The sequence below is a fragment of the Lissotriton vulgaris genome, chromosome 9, assembly GCF_964263255.1.
Source record: "Lissotriton vulgaris chromosome 9, aLisVul1.2, whole genome shotgun sequence".
Classification (NCBI taxonomy): Eukaryota; Metazoa; Chordata; class Amphibia; order Caudata; family Salamandridae; genus Lissotriton; species Lissotriton vulgaris.
The window spans coordinates 518,501,025-518,528,409 of NC_141697.1; the positions used below are offsets into that span (position 1 = coordinate 518,501,025).

Below are 27,385 nucleotides of genomic sequence, written 5' to 3' on the forward strand. Positions count from 1 at the left end.
CTTGCTTACCCTCCCAGTCCATTTGTGTTGTTGCATGCTCCCTCTCCACTCTAACATGCTGTTTTGGGCTCCTCACCCTCCGCATTTCCTCCATGCAGTTTAGCGCTCCCTTCCACCATCACCATGCCTCTATGCTGTTTAGTATCACCTTCAACCCTCATATCTGTTTAGGGCTCCCTTGCGATTCCTCTGTGCTGTTTAGTGCTTCCTTCCATATTCCCTGACCCTGTGCTGTTTAGTGCTTGCTATACCCTCCACCTCCGTCAGTCCGGTTTAGTACTCCCTCCCACTCTCCTGTCCCTCCATGTTATCGTGTAGGTCTTGTTCCCCCCCCCCCCCCAGAAGCAGGGAAAGCCAGTGACAAAATCCGCTTTTTCTCAGCTTCTCCTCCAGGGACCTCCAATTCCAGCGATGCCGCTTGTTCGCCCAGCTCATTCAAGAGATCAGATTTCTGAGCTGGTGCTCAGGCTTTGCTCTTGCTGAAATGAGAAACAAGCATTGGCATAGCCAATAGGTCTCGCCTTTGGGACCTTATAAGTATTTAGTTATGCAGCAGGTCCCAAAGGCGAGACCTATTGGCTATGCCAATGCTTGTTTCTGGTAGATACTAGCAAGTAGTTAGTTTCCCTCAGAGCATGCCCTAACCGGCCAAGAGGGTGGACGGTTTGTGAAAGTAACCCAGGACCTTCTCCGCTATTCTTTGCCATCCACTCTGCCTGCTACACCGGACATCCTGGATCGGTGGCCCGTCTTTAGGGGAGGTGAACACTGAAATTCCCAGCGCCTCAGAACCCTGGGTAGGCTTGCGAGCCGGTTGGGGCCTGCATGCGGGCTGGCTGAGGCCTGCTTCAACACCAGACGAGTCTTCCAGGATGGTGGCGTGGTGCGTGGCTGGTGTCTAGGAGGCCACATCGGCCATCATTCTTTCAAACGGGCACTCTATTGTATGCCGCCTCAAGGCCAGGCGAATCCCCAACTCGGGGTGAGAAAACAGCTGCTTTCTGAGAGATGGCTGGCCTGGTTGGTGGCCCAGTTACTGGTACTCTGGAATTCTCTGGGCTGCAGCGCTCAACTACAACAGAAATCTGGGCACACAGGTGAGAAGCAGAGAGGCCACAACGTAAACCTCTGCCTGCTTGGGGCCCCAGCAAACCTCACACATCTATGGTGCCACACAACATGAGAGGGGAGGCAGCTGAGGATTCCCCCTGCCCTCAGGTCTTGTTCATAGTTCATCTGGCCTACCGCCTTGCCCACAGCCTACTTTGCCCGTGCTGCCCACCCCCCCTTTTACTGGGCAGGTGGGCCGCAAGGCAGTAAATCTGCTACTTCATCCTGGAGTGGGGGCAGGGGCCTGACAAGGTGCTGGAGAGGATGTGGACTCCCAGGTCCCCCCTGTATGACCTTGCTGAACTCCCAGGGCTGCTGCACTTCTCTCTCCTAGGGATACGCAGGCCGGCGGGTAGTTTGGCAGCCCTGTGCATTCTGCACCCGAGGGCCAACTGTCTTCTCTGTACCGGCCCTGTCCCAGTGCTGGGCACTCCTTGCTGGTGTGGACCAGATTGGACTCCCTCTGGGACCCCGCCCAGTCATAGTATCAACCGGGGCCCCGGGACCTGGGCCTGACTACTCCGGCGGTCCAGCATGGGACACTCTGACTGCTTTTATCAACTGGACTGCCCATACCAGTTTGCCTCTGCACTCAGTGTCAAAGAAAAGGATAGGCTCCGGCTGCCTGCCCAGTCACCAACTAATATAGCCAGTACACAACTGTAGTCCTAGGCAACGCAGGTCCCCCCTCCACCTCACCGGGTCAACAGATAGCTCTTCAGTCATCTGACCTCGCAACTGTCATACAGGCAATCTAAGCATTGAGGGAGGCGGTGGGGACAAAGGTAGGTGCGATCAAGATCGAAGTCTCACACCTATGCCAGGATTTCTGAAACATTGCCTTGGGAGTAACTGAGGCCGAAAGTCTTGCATTCTTTGTGGAAGACGATATAACTACACTTAAAAATAAGGCTCCAAACTGCTCTTCTCCACAGTGCCACTAGAAGAATGCACTGTAGCTGCAGAAAATAGATCACACAGATTCCCAGAGGGCTAAGAGGCTTCTGACATTGAAAATTTCCTGGAGCAATGGCTGACATCCTGTGTTCATAAGGACACACTATTACCGTGGTTTGTGGTAGAGTGAGCACAGAGGTCTCTGGCCCAAAGACCTCCTCCTGCGGCCCTGGGACGTCTGCTGATCACCCGAATACTTAACTACTGAGACAGGGATGCTATCCTTCAGGAGGCCCGGCAGTCACCTATCCCTAAATTTGGCGAGGTTAAGCAAAAACTTTGAGCCCTTAATCGGCAGTACATGCTTATCTTCCCAGCAAAAATGAAGGTGATTTTTAACTCCAAGGCCCACTCTTTTGAAACACCTAAGTAAGCCTGGGAATGGGCTGCGGAGAGAAAAGCGCTCCACCAGACCAGACAGGTGGGACTGGAGACAGTACAACAAGGACACTGCGGTGTTCCCACCACCCAAACCTGAAACCACCACAGAGAAAACGCATGAGATCCTACAAGATTTGCATGCTTGCCCACAATTTCCTAGACTCCACCGGCTTAGAAGGGGAATGTACTGCCACTGGCCGAGAGGGGGAGCCCGAACCAAATGCCTGCACATTAGAACTCTTTGAGCCTCAGACTGACAGCCCTGGCAACCCATTGTAATGAGTCACTTAAGTTAAATCATGGTGGCAGCGAATTGTTGTCTACCGGGAGGCGAAGTTAAACTGATCCACACTAAGAAGCCTAGCTAAGAACTTGCCATGTGATCCTGCTATGGAGGAGGTACCCCTTTCTTATGCCCAAGCGTAGTGCCTAAATGGGGTGTTTGCGTTATGTTCGGTTTTAGGGTGTCACATGTTTTGGGGGTAGAAGTATAGAGAAGGGAGGAAGTTGGAAGGGGTGGAAGAGAGGTTTAGGTTCTGGATGTTTTTCTGTTTTACACAACACCATAGTGGTCTTTTTTTCCCATGGAACATGCACACCGGCTACATGGTGACCACTATTACTAGCCGGCGCCACACATGGGCCAGGATGGAAGTTTGCACCTTTGTCTCCTCCCTCAAGATGGGCTCCTGCTCCTTGATGGCATGGATTTTCAATAGCCTGAATGACTGCATTAAAAATAGACTGGTACTCCGCTTTCCTAAATGACGCAGCCCCAAGGTCCTGCTCTTACAGTAAACCCCTTGCTGGTTACCAGCTGCTCCTTCCTGGCCCAACTCTGATACAACAGAATTTATCACAGTGGATTTACACAGGGATCCAGGGGAACAGCAGTACTCCTACATAAGACATTCGCACTGATCATCTCATGCGCTCACTTAGATCCATTCAGGCGATAGGTCGTAGTGGAGGGTACCCTTAAGGGCCATGTAGACCACTTTATTAATGTGTTTGTTCCGCCCATCTTGGTACAGCACTCCAGGAGAGCTTGCGGATGTTGCTCCTTCATATATATATATCCTACTGGCGGTCGCCAGTAGGTAGTTATAGTTAGGATTTTTTTCAATGCAAAATCTCAAAATTCTATTGTGAAGAACTTTGGCGCCGGTTGGTGAATCTGCCTGAAAATTTCCTCAAATTTGCCTCGCGGAGCTCCGGTCCGTCCTTGAAAGTTTGGGGGGGATTCGTGAAGCGGGGGCCGAGATAAAAGGGGGGTCCCAAAACGTGTTTTCCCCATGTTAATTTCCATAGGGCAGTCAAACTCACTTTTAGCCCGAACGGCTGAATGGATTTCCACCAAACTTGGCAAAATTGTAGGGACTGGTAGCCCGATGTGCCTTTGCTATGTCTCAAGATATGTGCTTCAGTGGTTTTTACGAAAATTAACTTTGAAAACATATATATTGGGCTATATATATGTTAGAGCCCCAATGTAGCCCAATGTGGCCCAAAGATGGCCACCAGAGACAAAAAAAACAAATGTAGCCCAAATATCAGCCAGATGTAGCCCAACTATAGCCCAATGACAGAATGTCCCAGAGTGTTCTAAAGAACAACTAGAGCGTTAACAGTCTTACTTATGACAAAAGTATGGCACACCTGAAGTCCTCTTGATTGGAATAAAGTGTTAATACTTAAAACATTTAATTTGCAAAGGAACAAAATGAGGGGTTTCATTTTGCCATAGAAATTTTTTATATATATATGTGGCTGACATGGTTGCACTTTTAAGCTAAATAAAAGAAGAAAGCACGAAAACTGGGTCTACCTCGTCTTTGCTGGTGTGTGGCTGCTGTTCTCATGTAGAGACGGAGGCGAGCTCTTGCAGTATATATATATATATATATATATATATATATATATATATATATATATATATATATATATATTCACTGAAAAAACCATAGGTTTCACACCAGTTATAGTTAGGAATTAGCATTTAAAAAACCTATTAAATTCACTGAAAAAAACCATAGGTTTCACACCAGTTATAGTTAGCTGGAAATTTTACTGACATAAAACCATTGAAATTCCCACGTTATAGTTAGTTGGACTCACTATAACTTGCGCGCCTGCAATGCACTGCTGATGACGTCACATATTACATCACTCATGACATGGTCAGTGACATCACTCATGACATCACTGATGACACCATCCTTGTGACAGAGTGACAGACCTCCTTTCAGTGTAATGTAAGCCTTGAAACACATATTCAAAAATAGAAACTAAAATTTTCAAAAAAATAGAGATACCCATACCAGTTTCAACAACCAATTCAACCAATTCACCAGTGAGTCACACTGGTGACTCACTGGTGTCGGAAATCCGATCATGGTCAAGTATGTGTGATTCTGATTCTCACTGTGGATAACATTTTTATTTGTGGCAGTACCCGCTCTCTATCATGAGATCATCACTGATATTCATAAAGACAGAAAGTCTACTCCCATTGGCGGATACTGGAAAACTTTCATACAGAAATCTCTTTTAAAATAAAATATGCTTATCGGAAGGCCTGTACATTAGGTTCTTCAGACTACTAATTGCATGAATCAGTTTTAAAGGCATTTCAACTTTTGGGGCCTCTCATTTGAAGCATCTTCTGCTGTATAGAAGCTGTATTTGTTCTCTTTCTCATTATTTTTGTTCATTAGCTGAAGGCTTCACATTTTGTCGAGTGAGCTTCTTATGGAAAGAAAGGTATGAAAGGGACACAGCCAGTGAATAAGTGTCCATTTGTAAAGACTGAAAAATGTACTTCCTTTCACACTTGGAGCAGTGGGTCAATTTGGCTGCCCTAAAGCTGTAGTGCAGACTTTTCCCACTCCACCACTCTCCTATCAGCCCAATTTTATACTTTTTCTTTTATGAAAAAGTCTTACATATATTTTAACTTGCTTACACCATTCAAATTCCTTACTGGCCTTTACGTAAACATGGGTCTTATGATTGACTTTTTAAGCAAATTATCAAAATTCACTTTGCAAAACGTGTTCTGGTATCCCAGTAGATATTTGCACAAACAAACCTCTATGCTTTATAAAACACACTATCGCTCCAAAATGCTGAGATATGAACATGCTTTCTTAGGCAAAAGTACCATCGTCATTTAAAATCAATAAATGGCAGAGCTGTTTTGGGCACCAGTGTTTTGGTCTTGTTAATGCTTGTTTATTTTTGTGATTGTTTTAGCAAAACCTTTCTCTTGAAAAATCTATTAGGTCCTCATTAATCTTTAAAGAAAAGAAAAAAGCTAAAATCAGAAATATTATTTTGATCTCTAAAGCCGCACATTGCTATTGCAGTCACTGAACCATTCTGGATGTGGATTTCCTCTTTATGAAAGGACAGATAGTCATCCCTCACATTGAAGTTGTGGATTTGCTAACATGGTCTGACCAATTGCCCCATGCTATAGTGGGAGGAACACAAATGTGAATGACACAATAACAGACCAGTGGATGAAGAGGGTTGGCTGAAAAACCCTTTAGGTATGCGTATTATGGATACATTTTAGTAAAATGGGAAGGTCTTTCGTAAAATCAAAAGGATAGGGCACATCCTCTTGTTTAAAACTTATTTATAGAGGCTAACAACCCAACAAATTTTCGACGCGTTTGCTTGTTCCCATACACTTTAGATTTACTAGAAAATATTGTCATGTATCATCTTCAAACTCACTCACCTGTAGCACTGTTTGGTACGGCCCAAACAGGTTTAAGACCCCAGAGGAGTACAGAGCTGATTGTGACTTCGTGGTAGATGATTTGGGAAAGTTTAAATATGGAAGAGGTATTGACGCAGTAATATTATCCGTTTTTTCTGCTGCGTGTGACACTGCTCAGGGAAAGGTCCTTCAGTGGGTCAGCTCTTTTATAGTTAGGAGGATCCAACCATTTCCTCTTGGACCTTTTACATCTCATTTCACTTGTGTCAAATGGGAGGTTCCTCAACACCCTCAGTTTCCCCTGGCATGTTTAATATCAACATGTGTCCTTAAGCCAGTCTTCTGTATGGCTGTGGCATTAAATTACCATGGAACCAAGCTATACCTACTCTCCTCCTGCTGATTTATTCATTCCACCAACTAGCTGCATGAACTCAATAGCCCCTGTTAAGCATCACACATCTTTGCTATTAACTACTACTAACTACCTAAGGAAACTGGAGTAATACATCAAATTATGTCCTTGAGAGCACAATACTAACTCCAATAACCAACAACCACTGGATTTACCAGAGATTTGGGTGCCAGAGCAGTGTCTTGCCTGGTGGACAGCCTACCATGATAGCAGATATTTGTGACTTTAGCAGCACCATCTGCTATTTGCTCCCCCTAAATTGTAAGCAGTGCAGGGCTGACTGAAATAAGTAAAGATATGAGCTCCTATTGAGACGTACCTATGCCGTTTCATAGTAAGGGTACATGGCAACTCAAAAACAGGAAGCAAATTAGGAGTGGAGTTTGTGGGAGATGTTTTACAGTGATCAGAGAAGATTTTAAAATGCCTCATTTTGTTTTGCTTGTCTCTAGTGGAAACGGCAGGTGCTGAAGGCCTGCAGCTCTTTGTCGATACTGGCGTACCTGTGGACTCAGAGTTGATTCGACAGTATGTGAATGAAGCGGTTGCAGAAACAGTTGCAGTCATGCTTGGAGAAAGAGAGGCGAGGGAAGTGCAAACTGTTGCTCCCAGCACACAAGACGTTGTGGTAATGAGCCAAATGCATTTTTACTTTGTCTACCTCTTCTTTTCCAGGTTTTTGAGTGATGACGCGCACACACATTTCATCGCATCATGTAATCTAGCGATACCCTGGGGTATGTTATTTATCGGGAGTGATAAATAGCACCTATTACTAGTTTCTGGGGAGAAATGTAAATTTTAGTGCTTATTTCACCAAAATCCACATGGCAAGGTAAATACTATACACTTTGTCCTGCCGAAATTTAATGAAGGGTGAGGTATTTAACATACCTAGGAATTACCGGATGTGGTAAATACCACCAAACTTGCAATTCCAACCTCTTCACAACCTGGGGTTTACCCAAAGGTTTAAACACTGATCCTCTTGTAATCAGGCCTAGAGCATGTTCAGCCCAGGATAAAACATCTGAAAAAAACATCTGTGAGGTGCAATTTTAATTACTGTGAAACAAAGAGCCACAGGCCACTCATGCTTCTCTTCACTGAGGAGCCATCGCAGGTTTGTATCGGATGGTCCTGGAATGTAATACCACCATGTGGAAAAGAGATTGTGAATGTATGGCAATCCAGGGTAGTTATCATTGAGATTAATTAAAGCATTCCAGCTATGAGCTTTTGTTGTTTTGAGTAAGTCGCCATCAGTGGCATGGTTATAGTACATGAGTTCTGTAGCTATTCCATAGAGGCGCAGGCTACTTTTTTCCTAACAGGTCTCAACTAGACTAAAACATGTCTGGGATTACGACTGTTCGCATTTAAACAGTGTAATCTCACACATTGCATGTTAATGTCTAACTCTAGTCACTGTATATCTTCCAAAAAGCGTACAATATTTTAGAAAGGTCAAGACAGTGAATGTAACCTGAGTTAAACGATTTATGATTGTCCTAACATTTTCAGGAGCAGCGATACTAGACCGAAGCAGAAAATACTAAGGGCCAGATGTAGGTATCCAAATACCAGTCGGAAACGGCCGAAAATCCAGATTTTCGGCCGTTTCCGACCGGTATTTGGATATTGAGATGTAGGGGCATGTTAAATTACAGAATCAGTAATTTTACCGAATTTATTTTTCCGATTCGGTAAAATACCGAATTGGTAAAATTACGGATTCTGTAATTCAACATGTAGGTAGCACTGTAATCAGTGCTACAAGGGTTTAAGAATTCGTTATTTACCACCAACTAGAAGACGGTGGTAAATAATGAAAACCCTTCAAAAAGCATTTTTTTTGCTTTAAAAAACGTGCCATGTTGCAGACATACATGCCCTAAGGGCATGTATGTCAGCAATATGTGCACCCATGCACAATTGAGGGGTGCAACAGGGCGTCCAAGTGATTCGGTAATTGGCATTGATTCCTATGGGCCTCAAGGGGACGGTGGCAGAGTTCCCCGACCCGCTAGCTTCACTAAGGTACCTAAATTTGCGCTCCAAGCTGTACTGAGCATTTTAATTTTGAATTTGTGATTTCAACCTGTTGCTGTTTTTAAAAATGAACTCGAACTCCCTGAACCTGATCTAATAGGGGGGGGGACGATACCTGCAGGGCAGCGGGGAAGCCTGGGCTCAATTTGCATTCCTGACCTCCTCATTTCGACGCGGTAGTTAGTACCTTCGAGCGGAGGGCGGTTCAGGTGAGAGCCAGGCACTTCCTTTGAATCACTGGAGCGGTTAGCGCTCTAGGGGTTGGCTTCGAAGGGCTATTTAGCCAATTTATGGTCGAATTCTCTCTGTTGGGCGTAGATAAGCTACATCAAAAACCCCCTCTTCCGCCCATCTGGCGCCGCCAATGGTACAAAGTAACAGTGGAGGAGCTACAGAGGGTATGGAAGAAACCCATCATCCTTGGGACTGATAATGTGGAATCTGCCCTACTCAAGTTTAATAAATCTCTGGTAGAGGCTGTCGATTTGCTGGCCCCTCTGGAATTACACAAGCAGTACCGCACATCTAAACAAGAAGTGTGGTACACGGAAGAACTCAGAGTGGAGAAACAGGGGTGCAGAAAACTTGAGAAAATATGGAGGAAAACAAACACTGGGGAAAGTAGGAAAGCCTATTTAGTTGCCCAGTCTAGCTATCACAAAAATATCAGGCTAGCCAGGAGGAACTGTCTTATTTTGCAATTGGTTGAGGCAGGCAATTCCTCCAAAGAACTGTACAAGATCTTACAGCCCGCACACTCTCCCCTCCGCTGACTACATCCTCCTCGGGGACCTCAACTTCCACCTGGAGAACAACAACGACCGCAACACCGCCACCCTGCTGGACAACCTCGCCACCCTCGGTCTCAAGCAGCTGGTGACCACCCCCACCCACTACGCCGGACACACACTCGACCCCGTCTTCTCCTCCAGCAAGGACATCTCCTTCGGCCACGCCACCGGACTCCACTGGACGGACCACAGCTGCGTCCACTTCAGCTACAGAAAGAACACGATACACCACCACCAGCAACAGGTTGCACGCAGAAGCTGGAACAAGATCACAGACGACCAGCTCGCCGCTTCCTTGAGCCAGGACCCCCCCGCCAGCTCAGCGAACCCCAGCCAGGCCGCCAACAACCTCACGAAGTGGATCAGCAACTGCGCAGACGACCTCGCCCCTCTGAGGACCCCGCCCAGCAGACCCGGCAGTAAGAAAGCGCCATGGTTCACCAACGAACTCAAGAGCTCCAAGAGGAACTGCCGAGCCCTCGAGAGAGCCTGGCGCAGAGAACCAACACCAGACAACATGACCACCCTCAAGCTTGCCACTCGAAAACACCACCAACTGATCCACACCACCAAGAAAACCGCATTCAAGAAACGACTGGACAACAACGCCCACAACAGCAAGGAACTCTTCAACATCGTCAAAGAGTTCTCCAACCCCAGCGCCGGAAACAACGACATCACCCCATCACAGGACCTCTGCAACTCCCTCGCCTCCTACTTCCACAACAAGATCTCGGACATACACAACAGCTTCAGCACAGAGCCGACGCACCCCACGACAGCACCTGCGCCCTCCACCACCACCCTCCGCGCCTGGACCCCGATCAACACCGAGGAACCCTACGCACGATGAACTCCATCCACTCCGGATCTCCAACCGACCCCTGCCCTCACCACGTCTTCAACAAGGCCAACTCCATCATCGCACCTCACCTACGGGACATCATCAACACCTCCTTCGACACAGCGACCTTCCCGAAGAGCTGGAAGCATGCCGAACTCAGCGCTCTACTGAAGAAACCATCAGCGGACCCCACCGAACTCAAAAACTACCGCCCCATCTCGCTCCTCCCGTTTCCGGCCAAAGTCATCGAGAAGACCGTCAACAAGCAGCTGGCCGCCTTCCTCGAGACGAATGGATCCCTCGACCACTCGCAGTCCGGCTTCCGGGCCAACCACAGCACCGAGACCGCCCTCATCGCTGCCACTGATGACATCCGAGCCCTGCTCGACAACGGGGAAACAGCGGCCCTCATCCTTCTGGACCTTTCTGCGGCTTTCGACACTGTCTGCCACCGCACCCTAGAGCAGCGCCTCAGCAACGTCGGAATCCAAGAGAGGGCACTAGAATGGATCATCTCCTTCCTCGCCGGAAGGACCCAGAGAGTCCGCCTCTCCCCGTTCAGATCAGAAGCCACCGAAGTCATCTGCGGCGTTCCTCAAGGCTCCTCGCTCAGCCCCACCCTCTTCAATGTCTACATGAGCCCCCTTGCGGCCATCGCACGCCAACACAACCTCAACATCATCTCTTACGCTGACGACACCCAGCTGATCCTCTCCCTCACCAACGACCCCGCCACCGCCAGAGCCAGCCTACACGAGGGGATGAAAGACGTAGCCAAGTGGATGAAGAACAGCCACCTGAAACTGAACTCAGACAAGACGGAAGTCCTCATCCTGGAATCTTCGCCCTCCGCCTGGGACGACTCCTGGTGGCCCCCCGCCCTGGGCAGCGCTCCCAAACCAACAGACCACGCACGCAACCTAGGCTTCATCCTGGACTCCTCCCTCTCCATGACCAGACAGGTCAACGCCGTCTCCTCGTCATGCTTCAACACCCTGCACATGCTACGTAAGATCTTCTGGTGGATCCCCACGAGACCAGGAAGACGGTCACCCAGGCCCTCGTCACCAGCCGACTGGACTACGGCAACTTCCTCTACGCCGGAACCACTGCCAGGCTCCAGAAGAGACACCAGCGAATCCAGAACGCCTCAGCAAGACTCATCCTGGACATCCCCCGACACAGCCACATCTCCGGACACCTTAGAGACCTGCACTGGCTCCCGGTCAACAAGAGAATCACGTTCCGACTCCTCACCCACGCACACAAAGCCCTACACAACCAAGGCCCAAGATACCTCAACAGCCGCCTCAACTTCTACACCCCCACACGCCAGCTTCGATCAACCAACCACGCCCTCGCCGCCGTCCCCCTCATCCGAAGAGCCACCACAGGAGGGAGATCCTTCTCCTACCTCGCCGCCAAGACGTGGAACTCCCTCCCGACCCACCTCCGCCTGACCCAAGACCACCTCGCCTTCAGGAAGCAGCTCAAGACCTGGCTGTTCGAGCAGTAGCGGACCCCCCCCTCCCCAAGCGCCTTGAGACCCTCCGGGTGAGTAGTGCGCTATATAAATGCTATGATTGATTGATTGACCTTTGTAAAACCGGTAGCTTGTGAAAGTCCTGATGATTTTTCTCAATCTCTCTGTTTTTCGAAAACAAAATAGAACTTATTTATGAAAAAATCATGAAGGCAACTGTACCTAAGAGCAATGTTACCACCGTCCCCCTTATGCCACTTACGCAGGATGGTAATCGACTTATGACGTTTCCAGAGCTTAATTACTCAGATATCACTTCCCTAATCAGTCAAATTAAAACAGGGTCCCCCGATGATTTCTTGCCGGCAAAAATGAATGCATCTCTATGCACCTTACTTTGGCCTGAGATTCAGCTAGTAATAAATCTTTCCCTTAAGAAGGGACAAGTGCCCCAAGAGTGGAAGAAGGCTGTGGTGAACCCAATTCGGAAAAACACAGCACTGCCATGGACTGATCTCTCCAACCTCCGCCCCATCTCTCTTCTGCCATACTTAAGCAAGATGACCGAGAAACATGTGAACACCAACTTGTCTAAATACATCGAGGCAACGGAAGGTCTAGACTATACTCAATCAGGGTTTAGACCGAACTACAGCACCGAATCTGCCCTCCTCTCCGTGACCGATAACATCAGAATGGCTCTGGACGGAGGGGGCTCTATGACTCTGGTGCTGTTAGATTTATCCGCTGCCTTTGACTCGGTGTCACATGATATTCTTCTCGGTCGTCTGCGAAAGGTGGGGATAGGAGGTCTGGCTTTGTCCTAGCTTGAGAGCTTTCTCTCGGGCCGCTCACAAGGCGTCAGATTGGGCTCCCACTACTTCATCTTTAGGGAGCTCACCAAGGGGGTGCCACAAGGCTCATGTCTAAGCTCCACACTTTTTAATTGGTATGTGGCCCCCTTAGCTGTCATTGTGAGAGCGCACAGGTTCACCCCAGTGTCGTATGCCGACGACACCCAGCTCCTGTTCCCTTTTCAGACCCTCACACCTGTAATTAAAAACTCTTTTGCCAATGGTATGAGAGCGGTGTCTGTTTGGATGGCCTCCAATTGTCTTCAATGCAACGTGGGCAAAACGGAGGTCATGCTGTTTGGGGAGGCCCCTCTTTTGTGGTCACCCGAATGGTGGCCACTGGATTTGGGGCCGGTGCCATCACCCAAACAGTCAGTAAAGAACCTTGGGGTGCGATTAGACCAGGCACTGTTGCTAAAAGAGCATGCAAACCAGGTAACCGGGTCCTGTTTCCGAGCCATTGGACTCTTGAGGCGTGTGTTTCCATTCTTGCCCGATAACTACAGAAAGACTCTGGTCCAGACCCTCGTGGTTAGTAGGCTGGACTACTGTAATGGCCTCTTTATATCTGCCAATGAGGAACAGCTTAGCAGATTACCGCTGGCCCAGAACACTGCGGCAAGACTGGTTCTTAATGCTCCTGCCAGATCCCCTTCGCGCCCCCTTCTTGACAAACTCCATTGGTTGTCCATTCAGCAGCGCATCAAATTTAAAATTTGCTGTACAATACATAAGAGCCTTTCTGGCTTGGGCCCAAAATATTTGGCTGAAAAATTCAATCCCTATAGTCCTGGCCGTCCTTTGCGTTCTAGCAATCAACTGCTGCTTCAGGTCCCTCATGTTAGGAAGGTTAGACAAGGAGGCCGAGCACTGTCCTACAAGGGCCCCAAACTCTGGAATACGCTCCCCATCACTTTGAGGAAAATTACAAATTTCCAGACTTTCAGGAAATCTCTTAAAACTCATTTGTTCTCGACATCTTAAAATAACAGTACAGCCTCTTAAATGCATGTTTCTTGGGCACCCTAGCTGAAGCACAAGCGCGGAGATACCCCTCCGGGGGTCGAGTCCTGCGCTATATTAGCAAATAAATAAATAAATCGATGGCAATTACCGAATCGGTAAATACCGATTCGGTAATTACCGAATCATTCCGAATCGGTAATTTCAAAAGTGAAATTACCTACATTCCATTTACCTACTCCTAAATACCGAATCGGTATGATTCGGTATTTAAGAAAAGGTAAATCGAGATTACCTACATCTGGCCCTAAATCATGCAATCAGCCTCTGGATTCCATGTTAGTCTGTAGACATGGCTGTCAACTCAGATCTTTTTGGATCCCCAAAATCCTGACTGTCTGGAAGAATCCTACAGTTTTAGTCGACTAAACTGCCCAGTTTTCTGGACAGCAATGCAGGTGCAAGACAACAGTAGTGACTATCCCCAAACCAAGTCTTCCCTGTATCATTGGTAAGATAAAACTTATGGGTGATCAGCACCTCAGAGGAAACTCATTTCTAAACTGTCTGGTGCTGCCCCGGGGCTTCCACCTACCCAGTGACCGTAGTGCATGCTTAGTAGAGGCAGCGAGTACTTGCTGGATAGTGACTGGTCACCTTTTTAGGTCTTAGTGCTTTGGGGTACCCATGTCCCTAGGGACCCATCGGTTCTGTTAACCTTACTGAACCCAGGTCTTGGAACCTGCAGTTATGGTCAAGATATTATGGGTCCAGGAAGATCCACAGGATGCTGGTCTTCTACAGAATTTGAGGGACTACAGATATAGGATCTGAGTACCACCAAATATTTAAGCATCTGTAACACCGAGAGAAGAAGGTTGATTTGAATAGTTTGGGATTTTGGAACCATACAATGGCAAGAAACCACTACACCCCAGAAGTCTTGGACGTGTGATCCTGAAAATTCCTTGTTTAGAAGCCTTTCCAACCTTTCTAAATGAAAAATCTTCAGGAATGAGTGGTTCATTAGTAGAAAATGTTAATGATCTTCAGTATCTCCTTGTATGTTGGATGCTTCTAATTGCGATCTTGCCTGCCCTCTTCTGAAGACGTTCTTATTCGTTGGTGGTGGTTTTTCTGATTATTTATGACATTAGTGTCCGGTTGGATAGAGAACATTTTCAGCAGCATCTGGTCCTACTTGACCTTTGGTCAGTGCCCAGTTACAGTAAATTATGTAGGGCTTTGATAAAAACGTCACCTAAGTTATTGATGTCAGTCTTTTTTTCCATAGAGCACAGATCATTGGCTCTGGAGTTAGACTTGTCTGTGATTTCAACCATTTTTCTTTGCAAATTTTACATTGCCTGAACTGTGGGATTGACGTCATTAACCAGACATTTTAATTAACTGGAGAAGCAAATCATGTGTGAAAGCAGGCTGAATTACTCCAGATTATGGCAGCCTTCTCAGACTCTGCAGTTTCCGCAGTTATTTCATGCCTGGCGAGTTAGACAAGCTTCAATCTCACTAAGCTGCCTTGCAGCGTAGATTATTATCTGAGGTATATGAATGCACTCTCAAAGGCAAGAATGAGGGAATGGAATTTAAACCTGTCCCAAAGACAGATGACTTTCAGGACCCATTGATTCAAAGATTTTGCCTCAAAGACTGTGTCAGAAAATGGAACAGAGGCACTCTTCCACAAACTGTTCCTTCCTGCTTGACCCCTTATGGTCTGGAATGTTGGTTCTAGGTTAGGGGAGCCTCAGCCACCCCTTAAACTCAACCTACATCACTGGTTTCTTATCATGCTTCTTGGGCATGCTGTTGCCATGATGGCATCTTCTCTGTGATAGTTCTAGACTGAAGATGCGGAACCCTTAAAGAAACATTCTGGGATTCTCTTGAATACCAGTGGCGCGCTTTTTATCCCAAAAAACCCATATGGTCTTTGTACTCGGATGTTATTTAAACTGTCTCTCATCTCAGTAAAGTATCTTAAAGGCAGCTACCCTTTGGCCTGAATTTCTTTTCTACTCTTGAATGTGCATTTACTCTCTGGTTCCTGCTAATAATGCTGATGTTTTGACCCCATAACTTCCAGCAATAGTCAGTGCCATCTTCAATTGCCTTGCACACAACCTGAAAAATTCTATTAATTAGGTCTGTTTTGTATACTGAACATACTTTCTGCAGCAAAGGCAGGTGAGTACATGCATAGCTTTTTTTTAAGGCTGTGTCCATCTTATCCTGTACTTGATTGCTCAAAACCTTGCTCTGCGAGCAGTGAATTTGTGGTCAGAGAGCTTGGCCAAAACAGAGTCCACTTGCACCGTCTTAGGGCAGAAATCTTGTGTGCCTTGTAGACGATATGATCCTGCCATGATTCGTGGGAATAGAATTCTCTCAGGCTCTCTCAACTTACTGGGACTAACCTCCTGCAATTGTGCTGGCAACAGAAATAATCCCCATCGCATTTAGGAGGCAGAAGCAGATGGCGCTCGGATAGAAACAGGCGGTCTTTCTCCCTCTCAGTCTAAATTGGCCTCCCCATTAGATAGACTCCTGTCCTGAGCAAAAGTGTTTTTCTAAGTATATTTCCCTCTTCTTTGAAGGAAACCTTACTTCTCCAGTATTGGGGTGTCTTTCATAGATTCACATGCCTGACCATTCCCCGTCGTCGGAGTGGGAGTCCCACTGTACATAAAAAAGCAATAAATATGCCCATAATAACCAAAACACCTTGGTAACATGAAACCAGGAAGTAAAGTAGCCCAAAGCTCCTAAGAAAAAAGTTCCACATCTATGATTATCATAGTAATTATACATAGTCCAAACTGCAGCCAATCAGGCGACAGCACCCACCAGAATGTTCTCCTCAGAGGCTCAAGCTCTCAGATGTTCTACCGCATGTCGTGTGAAGGGAGTCTTCCTGAGCTCTGCTCAGTTCTTCTCAATTCTTCAAGAATTTTCTACTCTTAGGATGTCTTCTTCTAAGAAATCCTTATTCAGGCCTTGTGAATCTTGTGGTAAGCTCCGGCTTTTCTCTGAATATCCCCACAAGAAATGCCTCTATTGCCTATACCCGGATCATCAGGTGAGAGACTCCAAGATATGCAGGACCTTCCCTCAGAAAACCCTTAGGGACAGAGAGGGCCATCTACTTCTGTGGCTACAGAAGCTTAAAGATCAGGACAATCCAGTTTCTGAGGTGGGAAGTATTGCCTCTGGGTCATCTGTGTCCTCTAGGAACAGGGCTGCTGAAGAGGTTTTGTCTTCCCCTAGGACCAAGGTGTTGAGGAAACAACAACCCTCTAAGGGTTCTGAAGGGCCTTCCACTTCAAAAAAAGGCTACTCCACTTGCCAAGGGCGAACCTTTGCCTTCCACGCCCCGAGAAAGGCAGTGAAAATGTTGCCTCCTAAGCCAACTTCTGAGAAGATTCTCCCTCAGGAGAAGACCCCGTCGTCAACGACGTCGTCAACTACCCCTTCGTCGACGAAGATTTCCGTTGACGCAACATCTACATTGACGGTGACCTTCTCATCACCTAAGCTTCAAATGATTGTCGTCGGCTCCATCCCCGTCGACGCTGGTCTCCGTCTCTGTGAGACCCATGTCGTCGACGAGAGAGACTGTACCTATCGTCGGCGTTTTGTCGACGGCCAAGCCTAGAAAAATCTTGTCGACAACAGCCTCGTCGACAGACACTTCATCCTCGACGGTGAGATTGTCGTCGAGAACTACATCGTCGTCGACGACCAAATCGTTAACGAAGACCACATCGTCGATGAAGCCCTCCTCGTCGTCGAAGACAAATTCGTCAATGGAAACTTCCTCGTCGACGTTTTCACCTTCAGTTACGGTTCCGTCATCGACTGGCCCGTCGACGACTGGCCCGTCGACGACTCTCCCGTCGACGCAGAAATTGTCCTCTTGTACAGAGCTACAAGTCTGGTCAGCGTCTACGGCCTTAACATCTACGCCGTCTTCGACAACACTTTCTTTGTTGCAGAGACGTGGTTCCACGCTTGAACCCTTATCTCCATTACATCTTTCTCCATATATGGTACCTCTACAGGTTCCTGAGCAATTACTGGATTCAGATGAAAGCGAAGAGGACTCTGAGGTGGATGACAGGTTTCGAACAGCTAGAAGCCCTTCGGAGTTGTTCATAAAGTTCCAGGAAGATGAGCAACCTTCTCCTAAGCCTGTGGCCTCACCTCCTGATAATATCCCTACAGCTCAGATGCCTTTAGCTTTATTGAATAATCTTCAACATATGCTAGATGACTATTACCGCCAGTTCCTGCCATCTGAATCAGCAGAGTCCGTGCCACCTACACCGGTTACTCAGGCTTCCACTTCAGAATTCCGGTCTCCTAGACCACCTTCGCCAGTGGCTTCACATCATCTTTTTCCTGAAGCGCTTTCATCGGCTGATGATGATAGGGAGGAAGGTGAAGTAGACGAAAGATCTCTTATGTCGGAGTGGGATGAGTACCAAATCCAAACCCCTTCTCCTTAACCTCCGGCTCCAGCTGATTCTCCACCAGTGGCTATTGGAGGCTTCCACCTCCTCATGGAAAGAGCAACTCAAAGATTCCTCATTCCTATGGAGACGAAGAAGGAAGATTGCTTCCTGTATGATTTTAAAGATCAGCCAAGGAGACAAGTACGGGTGATCCCAGTTTTAGATTTTATATGGAAGGAGGGATTGAAAGTAATGTCAACTCCTGCTTCTATTTCTCCAGTCTTACCCTAACTGGCCAAGAAATATAAAGCCCCCGACAATTCTCCAGCATGCCTCATAGGACACCCACAGGCTGACTCCGTGATCGGGCGAGCTGCTCAAAGACGGGCTAGGAATCCATCTTCTCCGATCACACCCCACCTGACCGGGACTGCAGGCAGTTGGACTCAATTGGGAAAAGAGTCTCCATCATGGCAGCAACAACAGTCCGTGCGGCCAATTCATTAGCCATCCTGGGTCGGTACGACCGACAAATGTGGTCAGACATTTCACTATATATCGATATGTTACCAGAGCTGTCAAAGGCTGAAGCTCTGATGATATTACAAGAGGGGGAACAAATCTCTGCGGAAATGATTGATTTGGCAGTAGATGTCGCATCCACATAGCTAGCGGGTGCTCCTATTCTACTTAGGCAAGGCTGGTTGAAGGCTACATCTTTTCGCCAGGAGGTACAGGCAAAAGTACTCAACATGTTATTGTTATTGTTATTGTTATATGTACTTCTAAAGCGCGACATTCATCCAACAGGATATCACGGCGCTACAGTTAAACAGTAAGCCATAGGCAAGATACCAGGGACTATTATTTATACTATTTAGGGAATAATGCAGTTTTTAGTTTTTTTCTGAAAGTAAAGTAACAATCAGTACATCGAAGATCAATAGGCAAGTCATTCCAGCACTTAGCGGCAAGGTGCGAAAAGGCGCGCCCGCCCATCCTGGATAATTTTATTCGTGTGGTGACAGCTTTAGCTGTGGCTTGTGAGCGTAGGTTACGAACTGGGGCATAGAGCTTAATTCTGTTCCGCAGGATGTAAGGACCAGTATTATGCAAAGTTTTATGAGCAATGCACAACATTTTAAAAACTGCTCTTTGCCTCATAGGCAAACATGCCTTTCTATGGAGAGGCTTTGTTTGGCCAACAAGTAGAAGAAGCCCTGCAAACCATCAAGAAAGACACAGAAACGGCCAGATCTCTTGGTACCTTGCAATTTCGTAAGCCGCCCTTTCGGGGTGCGAAAGGACGTGGATCGTTCTCTAATCGAGGGAACTATAGTCAACAAACATCCTACAAATCATATCAAGGAAATCAGCAATATCAGTCACAAAGATATCAATCGTATGGTCAACGCAACACTTCCGATTCTCAAAAAAAAAGGAAGTCTTCCTACCGCGGAAAAGATTCATATAAGAAGCAATGAGAATCGCCACTTGCCACCGCTTCTGCCGCAGTCCCATGTAAAGGTTGGAGGAAGAATCTCAAAATTTTACTCAAATTGGTCCTCAGTGACATCGGACAAGTGGGTCCTAGACATTGTATCCAAAGGCCATGCTCTAGAATTCGAAAAGTTTCCTCCAAATTTCCCCCCAAGAGGCCCACCTCGAGCTCATCTCAAAGAGCTGTTTTCCCAGATAAATTTGATGATACAAAAAGGAGCGATCGAAAAAGTCCCTCAATTGCAGAGAGGAACAGGATTTTATTCAAGGTTTTTCCTTATAAAGAAAAAACCCGGAGAATGGCGTCCCATTCTCGATCTTCGATCCCTCAACAAATACCTAAAGAAATTGTCATTTTGGATGTTAACGCTTCAAAAAATTCTTCAACTTTTGTCGGCAGGGGATCACATGGCCACCCTCGACCTTCAAGATGCGTACTTCCATGTTCTGATTCTCCCCAGGCACAGAAAGTTCTTGCGTTTCAGAGTGGCTGCCAGGGACTTCCAGTTCAAATTCCTTCCCTTCGGACTACGATCGGCACCCAGGGTATTTACGAAGGGCCTAGTTCCAGTAGCAGCGCTCCCCCGTCTGGAAGGGATTCAAATATTTCCTTACTTGGACGACTTCCTTATCAAGGCGAGTTCTTTCTCAGACACAAACGCCCATGTCCAAAGATGTCTGTCTTTATTTCAGTCGCTGGGTCTCTCTATCAACCTCGACAAATCTCATCTTGTTCCTTCGCAAAGGCAAACATTCTTAGGGGTAACTTTGGACACACAATTGATGCAGGCCTTCGTATCAAACGAAAGACAGCAAAGGATCCGCAAGCTGGCTCACAAGTTATGATCAAAAAAGTCAGTTTCAGTCCAACAGTTCAAGTCCTTTCTGGGAATTGTCTCTTCTTGCATCCCCTTGATACCCAACTGCCGCCTCATGATGAGGCCCCTACAAGAAGAGCTCAACCAGCAATGGTTACAGGTCTCGGGATCATTCGAAGATCTTATTCAGGTCACTCCTCGAATGCGAGAGCCCTTCCTCTGGTGGACTCAAAAAAGAAATGTAGAAAAGGGATGTGCATTCCTTCAAGAAGCGCCAAATTTTACAATCACCACAGACGTGTCCCTCGAGGGTTGGGGAGCACATCGTCTAGGGCTAACGGTCAGCGGAAAATGGAGCTCTCAACAAGGGAAGTGGCATATCAATCTACTAGAACTACGAGCCATCTTCTTAGCCCTGAAATCATTTCGGACAGTCGTTCTAGGAGCCACAGTACTGATTCGGACAGGCAATACTACAAGTATGGATTACTTGAACAAACAGGGAGGAACAAGATCGGCTCTTCGTTCTCAAGAAGCCCAAGAAATCTGGGATAGGGCAATACGGCACAAGATCAATCTCTCTGCAGTTCACGTGCCGGGAGTTTCCAATGTTCTGGTGGATTCCCTAATAAGGGCCACGGTATTCACTCACGAATGGGAGCTGCATCAGCCGACGGTGGATCGAGTCTTCCAAAAGTGGGGTCATCCCGATCTGGACCTCTTTGCGACCAAGCAGAACAGCAAATGCCTATTCTTTGCAAGCTGGCTTCCCCTCAAGGATTCTCAGGGGAATGCGTTTTCGATGAACTGGTCTCAAATATATGCTTACTCTTTTCCTCCAATACCGTTAGTTCCCAGAGTTCTCTGGAAAATGAAGAGAGAACCTTGTCGTCTAATTCTCATCGCTCCTAGGTGGCCTCGCCAATTCTGGTTCACCAAACTTCTCCTCCTGTCAGAGTGCGATCTAATTCAGTTTCGACCAGTACCAAACCTCCTGTCCATTCAGGACGGTCCGATTTGCCATCCGTACCCTGCATCTCTGCAATTAGCTGCCTGGCGCCTGAGCACCTTGAATTCGCTCATTTAAATATCCCTTCGGATTGCAAGGAAGTTCAGGCTAACGCTCGAGCGCCTGCCACGATAAAGACGTACAGACTTAAATGGAAAAGATTCTGCATGTGGTGTCAATCTGCTGATGTTTACCCGATTCACGCAACACCTGAGCAGATATTACCTTTTTTCTTACACTTAGCAAGATCAGGCCTTTCTCATTAACTTTAAAGGTTTTTCTGGCGGCCATTTCAAGCTTCCGACAGGGTGGTTCCAATTCTCTCTACTCATCGAGGATAATCCAACAATGTTTTAAAGGGCTATTTAGAATGTTTCCTCCTGTACGTCGTCCTCCTCCATCCTGGCATCTTAATGTGATATTAGCGCAGCCCTTTGAACCCTTTGAACCTATTCATAGAGTGGATTTCAAATTTCTATCCTGGAAAGTATCTCTGCTACTGGCATTGACTTCAACTAGAAGAGTCAGCGACATTCAAGCTTTCACTGTAAATTCACCTTTCTTGCAATTCAATTCCAATTCTGTGGTGCTACGCACAAATCCCAAATTTATGCCGAAGGTGCCTTCGGATTTTCACCTGAACGAATCAGTCATCTTAAAGACATTTGTACCTAACCCGCAATCCCCTGCGGAAAGTGCGTTGCATACCCTTGACATCAGAAGATGTCTTAAGTTCCATTTGCAAAGGACCTCTACCATTCATAAATCTGATCAATTGTTTGTTGCCTACTGAAGAATACGGCAAGGACAGGCAGTGTCTAAACAGACCATAGCTCAATTTCTGCCGCTATTGACTTTTGCCATCAACAGGCTGGAAGACCTTTGCAGACAACTCCAAAAGCGCACTCTACGAGGGCGGTCTCTTCCTCGACTGCTCTTTTCGCTGGTGTTCCTCTTCAGCAAATCTGCAGAGCAGCAACTTGGTCCAGCAGACACACTTTTACCAAGCATTACTGTTTGGAGGCTGCCAGCAATGCGGATATGTCAGTGGGACAGGCGGTTCTCCGCAATCTTTTAAAATAACGTGAGCCTCTGTTTCCCTCCTCCTCTGTACTGCTTCTCAGACGCTTATTATCATGCCTAATATTGAGTACATTCTCATGTGGTAGAAAGTTTTCATGTATTTATGCATATTAGCATTTTTAGTATGTGATTGCATATGCTTTCTATGTGCAGATTTATGTTACAAATAGCGTCTTCCAAGCATTATTTGGGTACTGCAATCTACTCTGATTCAGGCATGTGAATCTATGAAAGACACCCCAATACTGGAGAAGAACAATAGTTAATTACCTGTAATCTGTGGTTCTCCAGTATTGGTGTCTTTTATAGATTCACATGCAACCCGCCCACCTCCCCTCAGAGGCTGGTTTATGCTCTTATCTCTTGGTTACACTCTTGTGCAAGAAAATCTGAGAGCCTGAGCCTCTGAGGAGAACATTCTGGTGGGTGCTGTCGCCTGATTGGTTGCAGTTTGGACTATGTATAATGACTATGATAGTCATAGATGAGGAACTTTTTTCTTGGTAGCTTTGAGCTACTTTACTTCCTGGTTTCATGTTACCATGGTTTTTTGATTATTATGGGCATAGTTATTGCTTTTTTATGTACAGTGGGACTCCCACTCCGACGAAGGGGAATGATTCAGGCATGTGAACCTATGAAAGACACCAATACTGGGGCACCACAGATTACAGGTAAGTAACTATTGTTCATTTTTATTACCGTCTTTCGTTCTAGGAGTCATTGGGGAGATTGTGTGATTTTTAACATCTCGGGGTTTTGTCATTAAGTTCATTTGCATTATCTTGTCTGTAGTTATTCTGATTATTTTCTGAGACAGTACAGGCAAGTACCTCACTTGCTTTGTATCACTCTTCTCAATTGAAACTTTTATGCATTCACATGCCTGAAACATTGGTAGTTGTGGAGGTGGGAGCCTCCGGTCACCTTCAGAAGCAGGGCATAACAGCAATCAGAAATAGAACAATCTACAAATGTAGGTTGGTATCCAGTTCACCTCATTTGAATCAAACTAGACTTCAGCCATTGAGGCGGAGGAGCTCTGAAATCCACTCCCTTAGAGGCCAACATAGTGCAGATTTCTACTGCATATCATGTGTGCATGAAGTCTCCACTGAGTTCTGTTAATTTTTCCCCTATTGTGCTTAAACTTACATGAAAACCTCACATTTATTTTCATAATTCATTGTGATACTTTTACCCCTTGGACAGCTTATAATTTGGGATTTTTGTCTCCAGGGACATTTTTGATTCTGCAAGGGTAGATATATTCTGCTGTGGCTGAGACACCTAAGAAGACCATCTGTTGACCCTGTGGGGCATGTGGCAAGAATCACCTTCATTCAGATGATGCACACAATAAGTGTTTATATTGCCATCATCAAGACCATAAGCCAGTGTACAAGCTGATAAAAATGAAAATGTACAACAAACTGTACGAGACAGAAAAAGGGGGGTCCTTTAATGGGTGGATAAGTAAGCACTATCATTGGATGAATAATCCACTGAGGCTTCTGTGCCATCCACTATGGTGGAAAAAAGCCACTCAAACTGGCTCTGACAAGGGGAAATGTCCTCTTAAAGTCTGCTACGGATGACCTTGCCACAAGGAAACCTCAAAGGTAACTTGAAAGTCTGAGATTAAATCAGCAAAGTGCTCAAACGTGAGTCTTTCCTCAGGTTTAGGCCAGTTTACATTACTTTTAATGAAAACATGATAGAGCACATCATTGTTGTGACCAAGAAACCTTTGTATCCTTCATTGCAGGACATGGTACTATTTCCATTGACGCCTGGCTTCATCATCAACATATCAGTCAGTATCCTTGCCATTGAAGACTTCCTTGACTTGGACTCCAATGATAACCACCCCATAGTCGAAGACTCTGCCAGAGACCACACTAGTAACAAATTCTTCCTCATTATTCTCGACAATTGTGGAAACTTCTGTGATCTCATGGACGACCAGGTTGACGGTACACCGTCAGCGAAAAAATCAGTTCCAGCATTGCCTGCACTGTTTATTGCTTATGGCATTTTGTCCACTCTTCTACCCAATCATATGTCACCTAGCAAAGTGTTGTCAACATATTTGCAAAGATTTTTGAGACTCGCATTGACAGTGGAGATGAGGACTCTGCGATGAGGGCCCTCGTTGACCTGCGTACAGTGCATCTGATTTAAATGACCAGTGCTCTCTACAGGTTCATCTTTCTTCCTAGCAAGGTGATTCCTGTTATGGACCATTTTTGGTCAGAGGGCAAAACGCTTATGTACAATCCTGTTTCAGTTTCCACTGTGGTACCTCACCTTGAGGAAAAAACGAAAGCACTAGAGTACACTACACTTTGTTTGAATCGTTATCCAAACACTGATTCTGGATTTTAACAGGCAACTCAGAAGCACTCCTGCAATCCTTTAGCAATTTGCATAAAAATCTCCTTATAGGAACAGTCATCAAATGGGTGCTTCTAGAAAGTAAGTTGCTTCTCTGACAGCCATGTCAGTCTGTATGATATATTCCCTAGCCATCCAAATGTACAACTGACAAATGTGGAAGGACATAGCTCTTTATCTGGAGCTAATACCAGAAGATAAACGAGATGACACCAGCACAATCCTTCAAGAAGAAGAGAGACCATTCATGGCTAATGTCTAGTAGGAGTTTGTTACCTGGCAAGGGCTGCTTGCCTGCGATGTAGTGGCTGTCTCAGCTGCACCTCATTTTGTCCGGTAGTACAGGGTTACATATTGGATTTACCCTATGATGGAGAGGCTTTGTTTGAGCGTCGTTTTGATGAGGCTCTTCAAAACAATAAAATGTACATCCTAACTGCTAGGTTACTAGGGTCCTCCAAGCAAGTTGACTGCAGTCCTTTGGAGGGAGACCAGGTCTAGGGGATCAATCTTTTGTTTACATTCTATCAACCCTACCTACAATAGCAGCTGACACATCATCATTTCTACAGGTGGCTTTATTACCCTGCTCAGAAGTCCCAGGATTCAAGAATACAGTGACTTCTCAATGGTGACAGCTTCTTTAAACATCATACCCCTGTTTGTGGCATAGAGGTATCTCTGTTTATCTACCGGAATGGTCATTCATCACTTCTGATAAATGAGTACTAGACGTATCTAGCTGCAACAGTCCCTTGAGTGAGGGAGGAACTGCCATGGACCCCCCCCGCACCTCCTCTCAGTGGGTACAAATTAGCATTTTCCGCAGCTATAAGCAGAGATCCTATCAATTATGTAAAACAGAGATCTCAAATCTATCCCAAAATTCCAACGAAATAAGGTATGCTTTTCAAGACAAGACAAAAACAATTGTTCTGAATGGTTACCAGGTGCTCTTGTATATGACAGAATATGTTACATCACTGAGTTTGCAGGATGCTTTCTTCCACATTTCCATACATGTCAAGGAACAGAAGTATCTCTGTTTTCATGTAGCTGGTCGCAGCCACCAGCTTCGAATCCTACCATTCGGTCTCAAGTTGGTTCCTTGCATATTTAATAAGTGCATTGCACCAGTAGCTTTGTCCCCTCAACTCCATGTTCATCAGGCCTTCTTTTACCTGGACAAATGGCTGATAAAAAGGAGATAGCGATCTGAGGCAACACCATCTACCACCACATGTTCAAGGCTGATTTACAGGCTCAGTCTAATGTTGAGTCTTACGTAATCCCTTTTAGTAGCCACTCTCTATACAAGGGATGGAAAGGCATATCCCCTGAGACCATTGCATACTCTAGCCACAAAATAAATCCTCATTCTTCCAAAGCGAAAAGTGCACAAGTATGCACTTACAAATCCTTATTGGGGTTGATATCTTCATACATACCATTTTTTTCTAACTGCTGTCTTTAAATGCGTACTCTACAGGATGAATCAGACGCACAGTTGGTGTAATCTTAGGCGTTCTTTGGGAACAAAGAACTCAAATCAAATTGGGTGGGGCCAATAGAGTCTGTATCAATACAGGCCTAGCCATCATGTCCACCGTTACCAGTTATATAGTACAGACGCATCAGTAGAAGGATGTGGAGCATACCTTCTGGAGATGTCAGCAAAAGGATTATGGACTCTGGCAGAGGCACATTTGCTTATTGATGTGTTACAACTCGGAGGCCTTTCTACATTTCTTCTCAAGATATGTTCATTTTCAGTTTTGAGACAATGGACAACACCATGTCCATATTCTGTCTGAACAAACAAGGGAGAACACTCTCACAAATCCCATCAGAAAAAACTCAATCCTGTGGACATGGGCGAACTGGGAAGGAAGCTCCTTGAAGGCTGAACGTCTGCCTGAATGCAGCAACGACTTCTCAGAGATGCTGAGGTTCGCAGGAGAATGCAAAGAACAGGAATTAGATCAATGTAGGCTGCTCTAGGGAAAGTCCACTCTTGACCTCAGAAGGATGGGGGACTTGATTTTCCATGACTTGGGGTGAAACATTTGCCTATATTATTTTCACTGTTTCCTCTTGTTCTGTAGACAAAATGGAAAACTGCTGGATCATCCTGATAGCCACCACCTGGCGCAGGCAACACTGTTCCACAGACCTCCTACAATTGTCTTTTGTAATACCCATATGCATAGGCAGCATCTAATTTCTTCTGTCTCTCTGTCTCATCTGAACCCTCAGCTTGACCACTTCACAGCCTGGCTCTCAAGTACAATGAATTTGCCAGCTTAGACATTTCAGAAGAGTGCAGAAAATTCTTACTTCAGCAAGAGCGCAGACTAGTAACAAGAGTTACAGTACAAAACAGAAATGCTTTTGTGCTTGAGGCATGTCAAAATGTCTGCATCCACTTCACGTTTGTGCTCTAGAGTTGCCACTCTGTCTTTTTCAGTTGGCACAATCAGGACTCAAGTATACCTCAGTTAAAGAGCACATGGCTTTGAATCA

General features: G+C 46.1%; 1 protein-coding gene across 2 annotated transcripts in view; it reads left to right on the forward strand.

Annotated features, from left to right (window-relative positions):
• Positions 1 to 27,385, forward strand: part of KIAA0586 (KIAA0586 ortholog) — a 637,696-nt gene that overhangs the window by 349,013 nt on the left and 261,298 nt on the right. For both annotated transcript variants that reach the window (XM_086937986.1, XM_086937987.1), the window contains exon 21: positions 7,046 to 7,221. In XM_086937986.1, coding sequence (XP_086794112.1) covers positions 7,046 to 7,221 — 176 coding nt within the window. The remainder of the gene's footprint in view (positions 1 to 7,045; positions 7,222 to 27,385) is intronic.